General features: G+C 38.5%; 2 protein-coding genes across 2 annotated transcripts; one reads left to right on the top strand and one right to left on the bottom strand.

Annotated features, from left to right (window-relative positions):
- The first annotated feature begins 379 nt into the window (after positions 1–379).
- LOC129238283 (uncharacterized) lies at positions 380–1,368 on the top strand. The gene is made up of 3 exons (XM_054873321.1): positions 380–522; positions 577–1,060; positions 1,307–1,368. The coding sequence occupies exons 1-3, from the start codon at positions 388–390 to the stop codon at positions 1,366–1,368; spliced, it is 681 nt and encodes a 226-aa protein (XP_054729296.1). The 5' UTR covers positions 380–387.
- Positions 1,369–1,480: 112 nt separating this feature from the next.
- On the bottom strand, positions 1,481–1,982 carry LOC129238284 (putative nuclease HARBI1). Its single transcript, XM_054873322.1, has 2 exons — positions 1,807–1,982; positions 1,481–1,747 (listed from the first exon to the last, which is right to left on the bottom strand). The coding sequence occupies exons 1-2, from the start codon at positions 1,972–1,974 to the stop codon at positions 1,481–1,483; spliced, it is 435 nt and encodes a 144-aa protein (XP_054729297.1). The 5' UTR covers positions 1,975–1,982.
- Positions 1,983–12,705: the final 10,723 nt, after the last annotated feature.

Genomic DNA, 12,705 nt, shown 5'->3' on the forward strand with positions numbered 1-12,705 from the left:
AAAAGTAAGTTATTCAGGCATGTTCTGCAAATCGTTTTCGGACAATATTTTCGCATTTCCCGTTTTCAAATCGTTTGACATGTCCTGCAAATCGTTCCGTTTTCGTTTTTTTTTTCGAACATCAGCAAATCGTTTTGTCACCCTGTTCTGGAAATCGAAATCGTTAAAATTTTCCAGTTAAATTTTCGGCAACTTAAACGTTAGCGGTTTGTGGCATTCTTATAAACTGTTTGTTGAAATAAATTTATCAAAATGTGAGTATTTACTCAAAATAGCTGCATATATTTATGTAAATAAAAGTGTTTATTTAAAATATTTAAAATATATTCAAAAACGTTTAGGGGAAAACACAAGAACTCCAAACAAGAGCTAATTTTAGTCGAGTTTATGGAATCTCATCCAGATTTGGCGAAGAATTTTTCGAAGGGCGACAGAGTTGCTGTTGAGGAAAAGTGGAAAGAGCTAACGACGCTGCTAAATGCAGAAGGGCCGCCCCAAAAAGATGTTAATGGATGGAAAAAAGTAAGTATTTAGTCAAATATTAAAATAAATATTTTTGAGTTGTCTTTTTTCAAGATATGGTCTGACTGGAAGGGGTGCATTCGGAAAAAGGTTGCCCATAACAATCTAGAATCGAGGGCAACAGGAGGTGGACCCTTTAATAAGCATGTACTGACGAGCAACGAAGAATGTGTTGCAAGAACTTGTGGAATTTTTGCAGCCGTTGAGGGCATAAGCCATTCTAGAAGCTTTGGGACAGAAGAAAATAATAGCGCTATCGAATCTGAGGAAGAACGTCCCCAAACAAGTAGGGAAGCGGTGGCTACCCCGAGAGCTGCAAAAAGGCCACGAGTGTCAACGCAGGACAGCCTTCAGTCGTGTATGGCAACGCAATCTAGTTGTATGGAGAAAATATCCACCACTTTAGATAACATTTGCGAAAACCAACACAAGATTGCAAAATCGCAGGAAGATGAAAGGGAAGAGATTCGACGACTTCGTCGTGCTGTTGAGAAACAAAATGAATTGCTGGCAGAGCAAAATCGCTTGAAGACTCAAAGTATAGAGCAAAAGCAAAGACATTACTTCAAAATAGAGCAGTTCCAACAGGAAACAGTTAATATTAAAACTAAAATGCTTGAGATAGAGACTAAAAGATAAATATAAAAGAATCTTATTGAACTGTTATGTATATATTTACTTTTAATATGAATAAATTTTATGTTTCATAATATTAAATTTCTAGCAATAGAGTCTCTTATATTTCTGCCAACACTATATAAACTACTTTTTTCCTCATTTTCAGCAATTTCCTCATCAATTGGATTGTTTTCTAATACGGTTTCTGTTTCAATGTCATCTATTTGATTACTCCTACATATGTTATGTAGTGCGCAACAAACATTTATTATCTTCACTACCTTTTGCGGCGTATATGGCAGGGTAGTTTTCAAACAACGAAACCGACTTTTTAATACTCCTATAACACGCTCAACGATGTTACGTGCTTTTGCATGCTGCTGGTCAAATCTTCTGCCGATCTTGGGCCTGGGTTTCTATATGGAGTCAGTAGAAATGGCTCTATACCAAAACCAGAATCTCCCAGTAGCCAAGACCCTCGGTCACCAGCTTCATACTGCGATAGGTAATAGTGTTTTGCACTGCTCATACTAAATACGAAAGCGTCATGGCTTGCACCAGGCCGAGTTGCATCTACTGCTCTTATTATCATATCAAAATCACAAATCTGTAAAATAAAGGCAGTAAATTTTAAATTTTAGAAACACAATTTAAATTCATTCTTACAATCATTGCGTTTATGCTAAAAAATCCTTTTCGGTTAAAAAATAGATGCTCGTTCTCAAAAGGTTTAATCAGAGCCACATGTGTTCCATCAATACACCCTATTACTCCTGGAATACCGAATTTTTCTACAAAATGAAGTTTTGATTTTCTAGAATCCTCTTCAGACATTTTCAGCTTAATCCACTTAGGACATTTTCCAAAGCATTGATCATTTCGGATAATATTTTTGAGACTGTGCTTCTACCCATAGCAATATCTGTATCCTTTCCGACGGAACGTTGATAGGAACCTTCTGCGAAAAACCTAAGACTTGCTGCCAGCTTTAATAAAATAGGTATGGACGTTTCCTTGACGAAAGATTTTACTTCATTCAGCACTTCTAAAAAAGCGTACTTGTTTAGGCGATAGTTGGAAACAAATCTAAAGTAGAAAAACTTAATGAATGCCACAAAGTATAACCATTTCTAATCTTACGTAGAATCCGGTGCACTGAGAGGATTCGAATGGTCTCTTAAACGCCGCCTATCTATTCTACTTTAGTAATCTTGCTCCTGTTCGTTTAACACATAAGCTGCCATAAAAAACATGATAATTTTTTAATTAAATCCGTTTATTTTGAAATTATTTCGTATTTTTTGCCAACGAATTCTTTTGCCATTTGGTTTGTTTAATTGCCAAAGAGAAATCAGCTGTTTCGAACTTAAATTCGAATTTAAATGAAATCGGACGAATTACAGAACACCCAAAACAAAATCGTACGAATTGTCATTTCGGATCCGAATTGAAATCGCGCGCTTTTCAGAACATGCCTGATTAGTTTTGAATGGTTTTCTGACTAATCTTCAATTACTGAGCAATGGAATAAGTGGCCTGCTGTTGGATTCGAAAATACAGGCAATAAAATAAATATACGAAAAACAACGCGTGGTGTGTGGCCAAAAAATTACCGGAACACGTGACTCTCTAAGTCAACTGATTTCAGCTCTGCTTTTTTTGTTGTGCTTCCGCTTCTGTGAGTTACATTTCTACCAAATCACAATGAAAAGTTACGTGCTCCGCGCTTTGGATTGCATCAGGACATCTTGGGCATTTTGCGTAAGGTAATCATCGGTATGATCATGCTTTCTTTTCACCCACTCTTCTAGATGTGATATTAGCTTGTACGTCCATCGCCCTTTAGAAAATTCTTCCCATCTTCTTTGCCACTCGTACATTGATCGTTCCCTCTCGATGGCTTTTTCTGCTGCCTTTGGTTTTGCTTCGTTCGTTTGTTCGCTATAGAGGCGGCGAAGCTCTCTTGCGTGAATATCAAAAGGTAAATTTTCGGCTACAACGCATATTGCGTTGTCCGATACCGTTCTATATGCGCACCCTGAGTTTTCTTTTAGCAAGGTCTTAATATCATTTATGTACATTAGGGCGGGTCGATTTAAAAATCGCTCATTGCTCTGTAAAAATCGTATTTTAGGGATCAAAATAAGAAACTTTGCCGAAGGAACCATACCTCTAAAACGAATTCTGATGTCCCCCAATTTGGGTCGAACGAAAAATCTCACTTTGACCCATTTAGAGTGCTCCAATCGAGTCCAAATGTATGACCGACCCCCACTAACTTTCGACGGCCAATCCATCCATGCCAGTGGTATACCCCCTGGAACTCCCCTGGGGGGTTCCCCATACAATCATTTCAAAATATCACCATTTTTGGCCTTTACATGAGAAAAGAAACTAAAAAGTTCGACCCAAATTGGGGGACATCAGAATTCGTTTTAGAGGTATGGTTCCTTCGGCAAAGTTTCTTATTTTGATCCCTAGAATATGATTTTCACAGAGCAATGGGTGATTTTTTTGCCTCCCCACAAATCGACCCGGCCTAATGTACATATATATCGAATGCTGCTTAAATCGATGCTAGGGAAAATGACTGAATTCTATTTAAGGTAACTGAAATTTGTTTAAGGAAACTTAAGAGAAAAAATGTATACATACCTATATTGAATGTATCTTTTGGTAAGCAGAAAGGTCAGAATAATTACTGCTATATTAAGTTATTTGTCTAAATTCATAGTAGAACAAGTAAATGCTTATAATATAAATGCAAATATTAATGATATCATTTTTGCAGGTAAATATAATTTCAATGGCTGACTGAAACTATGTAAGTTATTAAACCGTTTTTTATTTCAAATGTATCGTAATATGAAATAGTGAGAGTGAAGTAGACGCCTACATTTATGCAATAACCAATTACTTTTACGCTCAGCATCACTTAAATGCTAATATAGGTATTCCATAAATTATAAGCGCCAATTACATATAAATATTTATATAAATTTCACTACTATTTGTATTATATTTCAATATTCCTAATTTTATTACTTATTTCTTTTAACCTCAATTTAAGATTCATTTTCCCTACCTTTCTAACACTTCGCTCACATTTTTCAATTTATAAATTTTTTTTAATTTCACGCGTTCCTGCTCACCCAGCGACATCAGTCGTTGCAAAAGGAATACAATCAGTAGCAATTTATAGATGTCTGCGTACTCGTTTAGTCAGATAAAGTTGTAATCATTACAGTATTTTTCAACATTCACTCAAATCTTTCTTCCACCTTTTCAAATTTTCTTTATCTTATTTGTTATTGCTGCGAGCGTTACACACTGAGGTTATTGGTGAGCTTTTATGTTCGAGATACAAACGATAAAATTCTGTATCACTTGCAAACTTATTATTCTACGTTAACTAATTCTTAAGTTGAGAGCTATCAAATGTTCAATTTTTTTTGCATTCGTTCGCACGCAGTGGATAATGACAATTTTTCTCTTTTCAAACTGAATGTTTTCTTGTACAACATGAAGCCTTAAATTTGTCTCACATTAAACCAAAATGAGCCCGATTCATTTTTTATATACATTACACCCTTACACCCTTTATTGAACATTTCGGGGAGGTCGTCTTCCTATTTTTGGTGTACGCATTGATGTTTTTCCACAAATGTAGGGTCCTACAGTTTCATGCCATCTCCGAATGGGTTGTTGCGTGAATGCCATTCGTCAGTGTTCGGGTTCGAAACTTAGAAACTTTGTTTCTAACTTCTAATTTCGTTTCTCGGCAGGGAATGGAAACCCCCGAGTGTATTTTTGCCATGAAAAAGCTCCTTATAAAATTTATCTGCTGCTAGTAGTCGGCTTAAAACTGTAGGCCCCTCTATTTGTGGTGCAACATTAAGACGTACGCCACAAATAGGAGGAAGGGCTCGGACAAACACCCAGAAGTGGGTAAGCGCCAATTATATATCTAAGTGTGTACATAGCATGATATTTTGTGGACAAGTATCCGGGGTATAATATTCCGCCAAATTTATGCAGGTCTCAAGTTACTGGATTTTATCCTGTCATCCGATTTGGTCATTCAAAACACTGGTAACAAACCAACTTTTGTGACCAGAAGGAAACAAGAGGTGATGGCGAGTTTTGGAAGAGGACTCTCTTTCTGATCATCGTCTTATCGAATTCCGACTGGGAATTGACACAATATCAATACCTTCCGGTAGGAATCCTCGAAATGTGGACTGGGACAGATATGGTGAGCTTGTAACAGAGCGATTACCAAACCTGAAAAAACTCAAATCAGCAGAAATGATTGAAGATGCTACTTAGAAATTAGAAGGTACTTTAATCAATTGCTTTGAGGAACTGTGCCCACTCAGGCAAAGCAGACAGGGGAAAGCGGTTCCTTGGTGAAACCCTGAACTGTCGAAGATTCGTGTACGGTCCAGGAAACTTCTTAATAAGGTCTTGAAGACCAAAACAGAAGAGGACTGGGCTAATCATCGACTTACACAGAGAGAATATAAGAAAAAAGTACGGAAAGCCAAACTTGAATCCTATAGAAATTTCTGCAGTAACGTCGAAGAAATGAGGGAAACAGCGAGACTTTGTAAGGTCCTTCATTTAGACCGCTCAGTAAGGCTGGATTCCATTGGAAAACCTGATGGTTCGTACACCATTTCCAAATCGGAAACGTTTAATGCTCTACTCGAAACCCATTTTCCGGGTAGTAGAACTCTCTCTGAAGCAGAGATTGGCATGAATAACAACGGTAGCAACGGTGGAACCTCTAGGTACAGCTGGTATATTGCTAGTCGGATAGTGACAAGGGAATCGATAAGGTTTTCCTTGTCTTCCTTTGAGAACTTTAAGTCCCCTGGACCTGACGGAATATATCCAGCAATGCTTAAAAAAGGAGGAGACAGGTTGATTGTTTGATTTTCAGGGCAAAAGGATCTTCACAGCCTTTCTTGCATTTGGTTATATACCATCGCAAGGGCGACGCGTAAGAGTAGTATTTGTTCCGAAACCAGGAAAAGATGACTATTCCCTAGCAAAAAGTTTTAAACCAATCAGTTTGACATCATTCATGTTGAAAAGTCGGGAACGAGTGGTGGAGAAACATATTCGAGTGGGGGTACACGCTTACCGGAGTGGAAAATCATGTGAATCTGCCTTACACGATCTTGTTAGCAAGATTGAAGCCGGGCTGGAAGCTGACGAGTACACAATGGGCGTGTTCGTGGACATTGAGGGGGCTTTTGATAATGCCACTTTCGGCTCGATATGTTCTTCTGCCGAACGACACGGAGTCAATCAAGCCATTATAAAATGGATATATTCCATGCTCTCTGAGAGGTTGTTAACCGCTGGTGGGAGCAGTGACGAACAAATCACAGTCAGGGCCAAGCAAGGATGCCCCCAAGGGGCTGTTCTTTCTCCGCTGCTGTGGTGCTTCGTCGTAGACTCTCTATTAGTGGAGATGCAGGAACTCGGCTTTCCCCTCCAAGCATATGCGGACGACTTCTGTGCGCTAGCATCGGCTAAATCCTTAAGGAGCCTTTGCACGAAAGTACAGAGCATTCTTCACAAAATCGATGACTGGTGCATGAGACAAGGTCTTTCCGTTAATCCGAACAAAACAACCATAGTCTTGTTTACGAGAAAACGGAAATTGGATGGACTCAGTCTTCCAACACTGAAAGGTGTGACACTTGGTCTTTCCAACGAAGTTAAATATCTAGGAGTAATCTTGGATAAGAAGCAGACTTGGGAGACACACGTTTTACTAAAGGTGAATCGCGCATTGAAGATCTTTCAGCAATGCCGTAGAGCTTTTGGCAAAACCTGGGGTCTGAAACCTGCTGTGGTCCTATGGATATACATAGCACTTATCAGACCAATCATCACTTACACTTCTGTGGTATGGTGGCGACGGAGCATGGTTAAGTCCACAATCCGGGAACTATACAGGCTGCAAAGAAGTGTATGTTTATGCATCACGGGTGCCATGAGTACAACCTCTGGTGATGCCCTAAAGGCTATGCTTGATTTGTTCCCCCTGAATCTTAAGATACAACAGGAAGCAATAAAAGCAATGTGTAGACTCCATAAATATGGTTTCTGGCACGAAGATGGACTTCGGGACACAGAGAAATCTTTAAGTTGCTGTCGGAGTAGTATCCACTGTTTTTGGCACCTAAAAATGACCTGATACCCACAGTTTCATTTGGAAGGAAATTTGCTGTCAGATTTGAGCAATGGAGCAATCCAGAATGCATGCAGGGAGGTTTGACGGATATTTTCTTTACCGATGGGTCCAAGAATGAAATAGGGTCTGGAGCCGAATGGTACTTAAACGATAGTAATAAGAATCACTATGCAACTGTTTTCCAAACAGAAGTTTTTGCCATCCTAAAAGTAGCCGAATGGATAATCGAGAGGAGATGGAGCGGGAAACAGATTGAGGTCTTTACTGATAGTCAGGCCGCATTGAAGGACCTGGAGAACGCGAAGCAAACCTCAAAGATTCTTCAAGAATGTAAGAAGAAGCTTAAATCTGTCGCAAGACAAAACAGCCTTGTACTTATATGGCTTCCGGGACGCTCCGGTGTTCAAGGAAACGAAATTGCCGACGAATTGGCCAACCGTGGATCAGCGGTGCCCCCACAGGGGCCACAGCCAATAATCGGAATCAGTTCCGCAGGAATCAAGAATTGGATCAGCAATTATGAAAGCAATCTACATAAAGAGCGATGGTCCGGTCTGGAACGCTGCAGAACTGCAAAGTGTTTTGTTACAAGTCCGAACAGAAAACTGTCAAACTTTCTACTAAAACTTAGAAGGAAAGACATTCGATTGATGGTCGGTATTATTACAGGACACAACCTATGGGGTCAGCATATGACCATCATTGGAACCATTGAGGACCCAGTGTGCCTGTCATGCTTGGAGGAGGCGGATAGCACTGAGCACTTTCTCTGTGAGTGCCTTTGCTAGAGCACAGCTACGAGTATTGGGTTCCGATGTCATGAGAACGAGTAATATTCGTTCTCTAAAACTGGAGGATATTTAAAGATTTGCCAAAGAATCTGAAAAATTCTCACAGGACTAACTATCTCTATCTCTGTCTCTATTCTTTCCTATCTCTTTCTCTGATACTTTTCTCCTTCCCTCCTTGACTATCTACCCCCCTTTCAAGAAAGGTTAGCGAAAAAACTCTTCTTTGTTTGTGCAAATTTGCAAAAAATTAGTTTCGATCTTTCTTCTGCACGACATACCGAGTGTATGTTTGTATGATTATGTGTATGCATGGATGTAAGTAAGTTTGCACAGTGACTGTTTACCGTCTACACTGACTTCGCAATTTACATACAATATCATGCTACCACAACAACAACAAGCGTTACAGGACCCCACACTATCACCCAATAATCCGAAATTGCTAGAAAAAAAGAGAAAGCTATAGCAACTATAAATAACTGGCGAAAGCAAAAGTACTCGTAAAGTAAGTACAGTTTTAATTCTAAGTATTAAATCATTCGATTCGAATTACAGATTGAATATTTTTTGTTCATAGATATGTTTGTAAAAACAGAATGCGAAATAAAATATTTAAGTTCGATCCAGTTTGCCGGCAGGATGAATATGAATAGTGTGTATGTGTGCATGAATGTGTGATGCGCATATGAATGTATGTTTTTGTTTGGCATTTGCTTCGCTGTGAATTTCATATATCTCATTGTCTGCCATAATGCACTCACTCAACCATATTCTCATTCGATCTCCATTTGTAAGCCTTTGGCATTAACTTCCGCCATTCTACGTCAAAATCGCTCAATATTTGTTGTTGTGGTTCTCTTCTTTTTTGTCGGATGGAACGGTACGCTGCATTTTCCAGTGAGTGGCTTTCAGTTTTTTGTGTGCATTTTAGGTATACGAGTATTATTATATGCACACATGTATGAATGTACTTTTGTATGTTTAAATGTACGTATGTATGTTATTGTATGTATGGATATAATACTTAGATGGATGTGTATTTCTATTTGCCGCCTCACAAACTAAGCTCTTTGCTTAGGAAAAATTATATATTGTACATGAATACTATGTATGTATATATATTTCTAGCTGATTGTTGCTCGCGGCTTCGCCAAGGAGGTTTCGCCTTTTTGAAATCAGAGGGGTGTAATCACAGCCTTGGTGAGAGCCGACTTTATTTTCAGATGAACCCTAAGCCTAGTGTCTACTTTTGCGAAAACTTTTTTATTTTACAAATACGCGATCAGAAGTTTAGCCAGTTCAAATTATTTACTTCCCACGCTTGGTAGCTAGCAAATGAGCAGCATTACATAAAGGTGGAGCAATTCAGGAATATCTTGCCTTGAAGCTGAAATTTCTTTGTTGCAAATTCAAAAAGATTAATTAAAGCAGAAGGGAAAACACATAACTATGTTAGTATGCATATACAATTTTTATTTTTATACTCGTAGTAAGCTTGGAATATTTTTCTTTAAGCTGTCAACATCGCTCATTTGCTGCGAAAGTCTCACAATCGCCTAAACAAATAATTTTTGGAAAAGGCAAATAAAGGGTCTTTCAATAAGGGCGGGTAGATGTTGAAAAGGAATAAAACAAGCTATGTGTGAGTTATTGACAAAATTATTTTTTTATTTGAAAGGCGCATATATGCCATTAAGTGTGGAATATGACATCATTCAAATGCCCGCCTCGGCTTCTTACGGTGGAACGGATCCGAGTGGTCCAATTTTCAATGACTCTTCCGCATAGATCCGGCTGAATTTGAGCGATGGCCTGTGTTATGTTCACCTTTAGAGCATCGGTCGATTGTGGTTTATTTGCATAGACCTGAGACTTCAAGAAACCCCACAGGAAAAAGTCTAGCGGGGTCAAATCGTATGACCTTGGTGGTCAATTCACATCACCCCTGCGAGAGATAACCTTACTCTCAAATCCTTCATGCAGAATGTCAATCGTGGCGTTTGCTGTGTGGCACGTAGCGCCGTCCTGCTGGAACCACATGTCGTCTAGGTCCATATGGTTCTGGAATATAAACTGCCTACGGCCGATACATTCCTGGGCACATGACAATGCATGACCACTTCTGACTGGTGCAAGTATGTATGTATGTCTAGTCCTACATATAAGTATACATATATACATATATACTTACATACATAATCTCTATTTCTGCTAGCACAATCACACGATAGGAATGAGACGAAATTTGGGTTGAAACAAATCTCCCCTTCCTTTACTCTTTTGCTCACTATCTTTTCTGATATTCTACTTGGCCACTTGTCGCTTTGTTAGATTTCAATTATTTGTATAAACGTTATTAAGTACATACATATACACATATTTTACATGCAACGGGTGCTCATTAAAGACTGTAACTGCTTTCAAACGGCTTCGATTTGTATTACATTTAAGGTGCTCACTTGGACTGTTGTGTGCCCCGCAATGTGGGCGAAATACTCAGTTATTTTGGTCATAGAATTTGAATTTTGGAAATATGCTCAAACGGTTTGTACAAGTCTAGAGTAGACTGAAGAGAAATGTTCAATAACTATATGTTCATTTCATCAGTTGGCTTGATAAGCACCCATTGCCAGTTGCTGTATGTTCAAGTTCGCTCCTGTCTAATTAGAATTGATTTCATTTACATTGCCATTCAAGTTTGCCAGTTTTATTTGTGCAAATTCCATTTGATTTACTATAGCGAATGTTTTGAAAGCCTTCGTGATCAAAATTAATTCATCCGATATTTACTTGGCTATTAAATTAATTGAGTGCTGCATTTATTTACTTACATAGTAATTTAAGCTAACGCGCGAATATTGCCCACTCTGCATATTTTATGTGTGTGGGATTTTTAAACATTAAATGAAAAATATGAACAACATGAAAATAAAATTTTTACTACCAAAGCGCTGTGGTGTATTAATAATTCAAGTTTATATTTTATTTGTATTACACAAGTCGTGACAAATATTTTAAAATCGGTTGAGCCCAGATGCTCTGTGGGCGTGAAATACTAAATCATAGAAAGCGTTGTTTCGAATAGCCGCATTTCTGCCAGGAAATACCTCTTCATAAAAAACTAGATGCTATTCGGAAGCGACGTAAAACTGTAGGTCCCTCTATTTACGGAACAACATCAAGACGCGCGCCACAAATAGGAGGGGGAGGATATACGCGCCAATTATAAATATATATGTATGCATGTATATTAGGGCGGGTCGATTTAAAAATCGATCATTGCTCTGTGAAAATCATATTCTAGGGATCAAAATAAGAAACTTTGCCGAAGGAACCATACCTCTAAAACGAATTCTGATGTCCCCCCATTTGGGTCGAACGAAAAATCCCACTTTGACCCATTTAGAGTGCTCCAATCGAGTCCAAATGTATGACCGACCCCCACTAACTTTGAACGGCCAATCCATCCATGCCAGTGGCACACCCCCTGGAACTCCCCTGGGGGGTTCCCCATACAATCATTTCAAAATATGACCATTTTTGGGGGACATCAGAATTCGTTCTAGAGGTATGGTTCCTTCGGCACAGTTTCTTATTTTGATCCCTAGAATACGATTTTCACAGAGCAATGGGCGATTTTTTTACCTCCCCACAAAAGACACTAAAAGTTCGACCCAAATTGGGGGACATCAGAATTCGTTTTAGAGCTATGGTTCCTTCGGCAAAGTTTCTTATTTTGATCCCTAGAATATGATTTTCACAGAGCAATGGGCGATTTTTTTACCTCCCCACAAATCGACCCGGCCTAATGTATATATAATATATAATTAATGCCAGTATCGAAGTCTACTTTGATTTAATTCAGTTAAAAGGCATCTAATGTTTCGTTTCTCGTTGTTCAATAGCTCTTTTTTACTGCTGTACCATAAACTTTATATGAGTTTTCTGCAAACTTAGATGGCTCAATAATTGTTCTGGGAGTTTTTCAAATGCCTGTGGTTATTGAAATAGCTTTTCTGTTTCTCCTATGAGATTATTATCGATGGGAAAAGAAACCCATTATTTTTGACAAGTTTTTTTGCGTAAATGGCTTGAAACTATTTTATGGTCGATCTTTAGCTCCTGGACGACGCTACGAGTACGAACCTGCCGGTCACCTTTTATTATTTCTGTGATTTTATCGACATTTCCTTTAATATAAAAAATGCCTGAACGGAATCGACGAAACCAAAATTGCACGAAATTAGCTGTTAGAGTATCGTCCATAAACATCATTCACAATTTCAGCGGCCTAGCCTACATTTTCGCCTTTATCAAAGAAAAACTGTAAAATTTATCAAATTTCACCTTTTTGACTTCCATGGTTCATACCCTGTGACTCACAGCTGGATGGAACAAAACAGCAAAAGAATTAGCTTAGTGTGAAATGTCACCTTGACACCGAGCATAAAATTTAAATTGTGAATTGCTATCTACCGAGAAAATAATGTCTTCTAGAACACTTGACTACAATGGCCGAGGTTTCACACTTACTAAATACTGAGTACATAAGTCCTATTTTTT

This window comes from Anastrepha obliqua, chromosome 2, assembly GCF_027943255.1.
Source record: "Anastrepha obliqua isolate idAnaObli1 chromosome 2, idAnaObli1_1.0, whole genome shotgun sequence".
Taxonomy (NCBI): Eukaryota; Metazoa; Arthropoda; class Insecta; order Diptera; family Tephritidae; genus Anastrepha; species Anastrepha obliqua.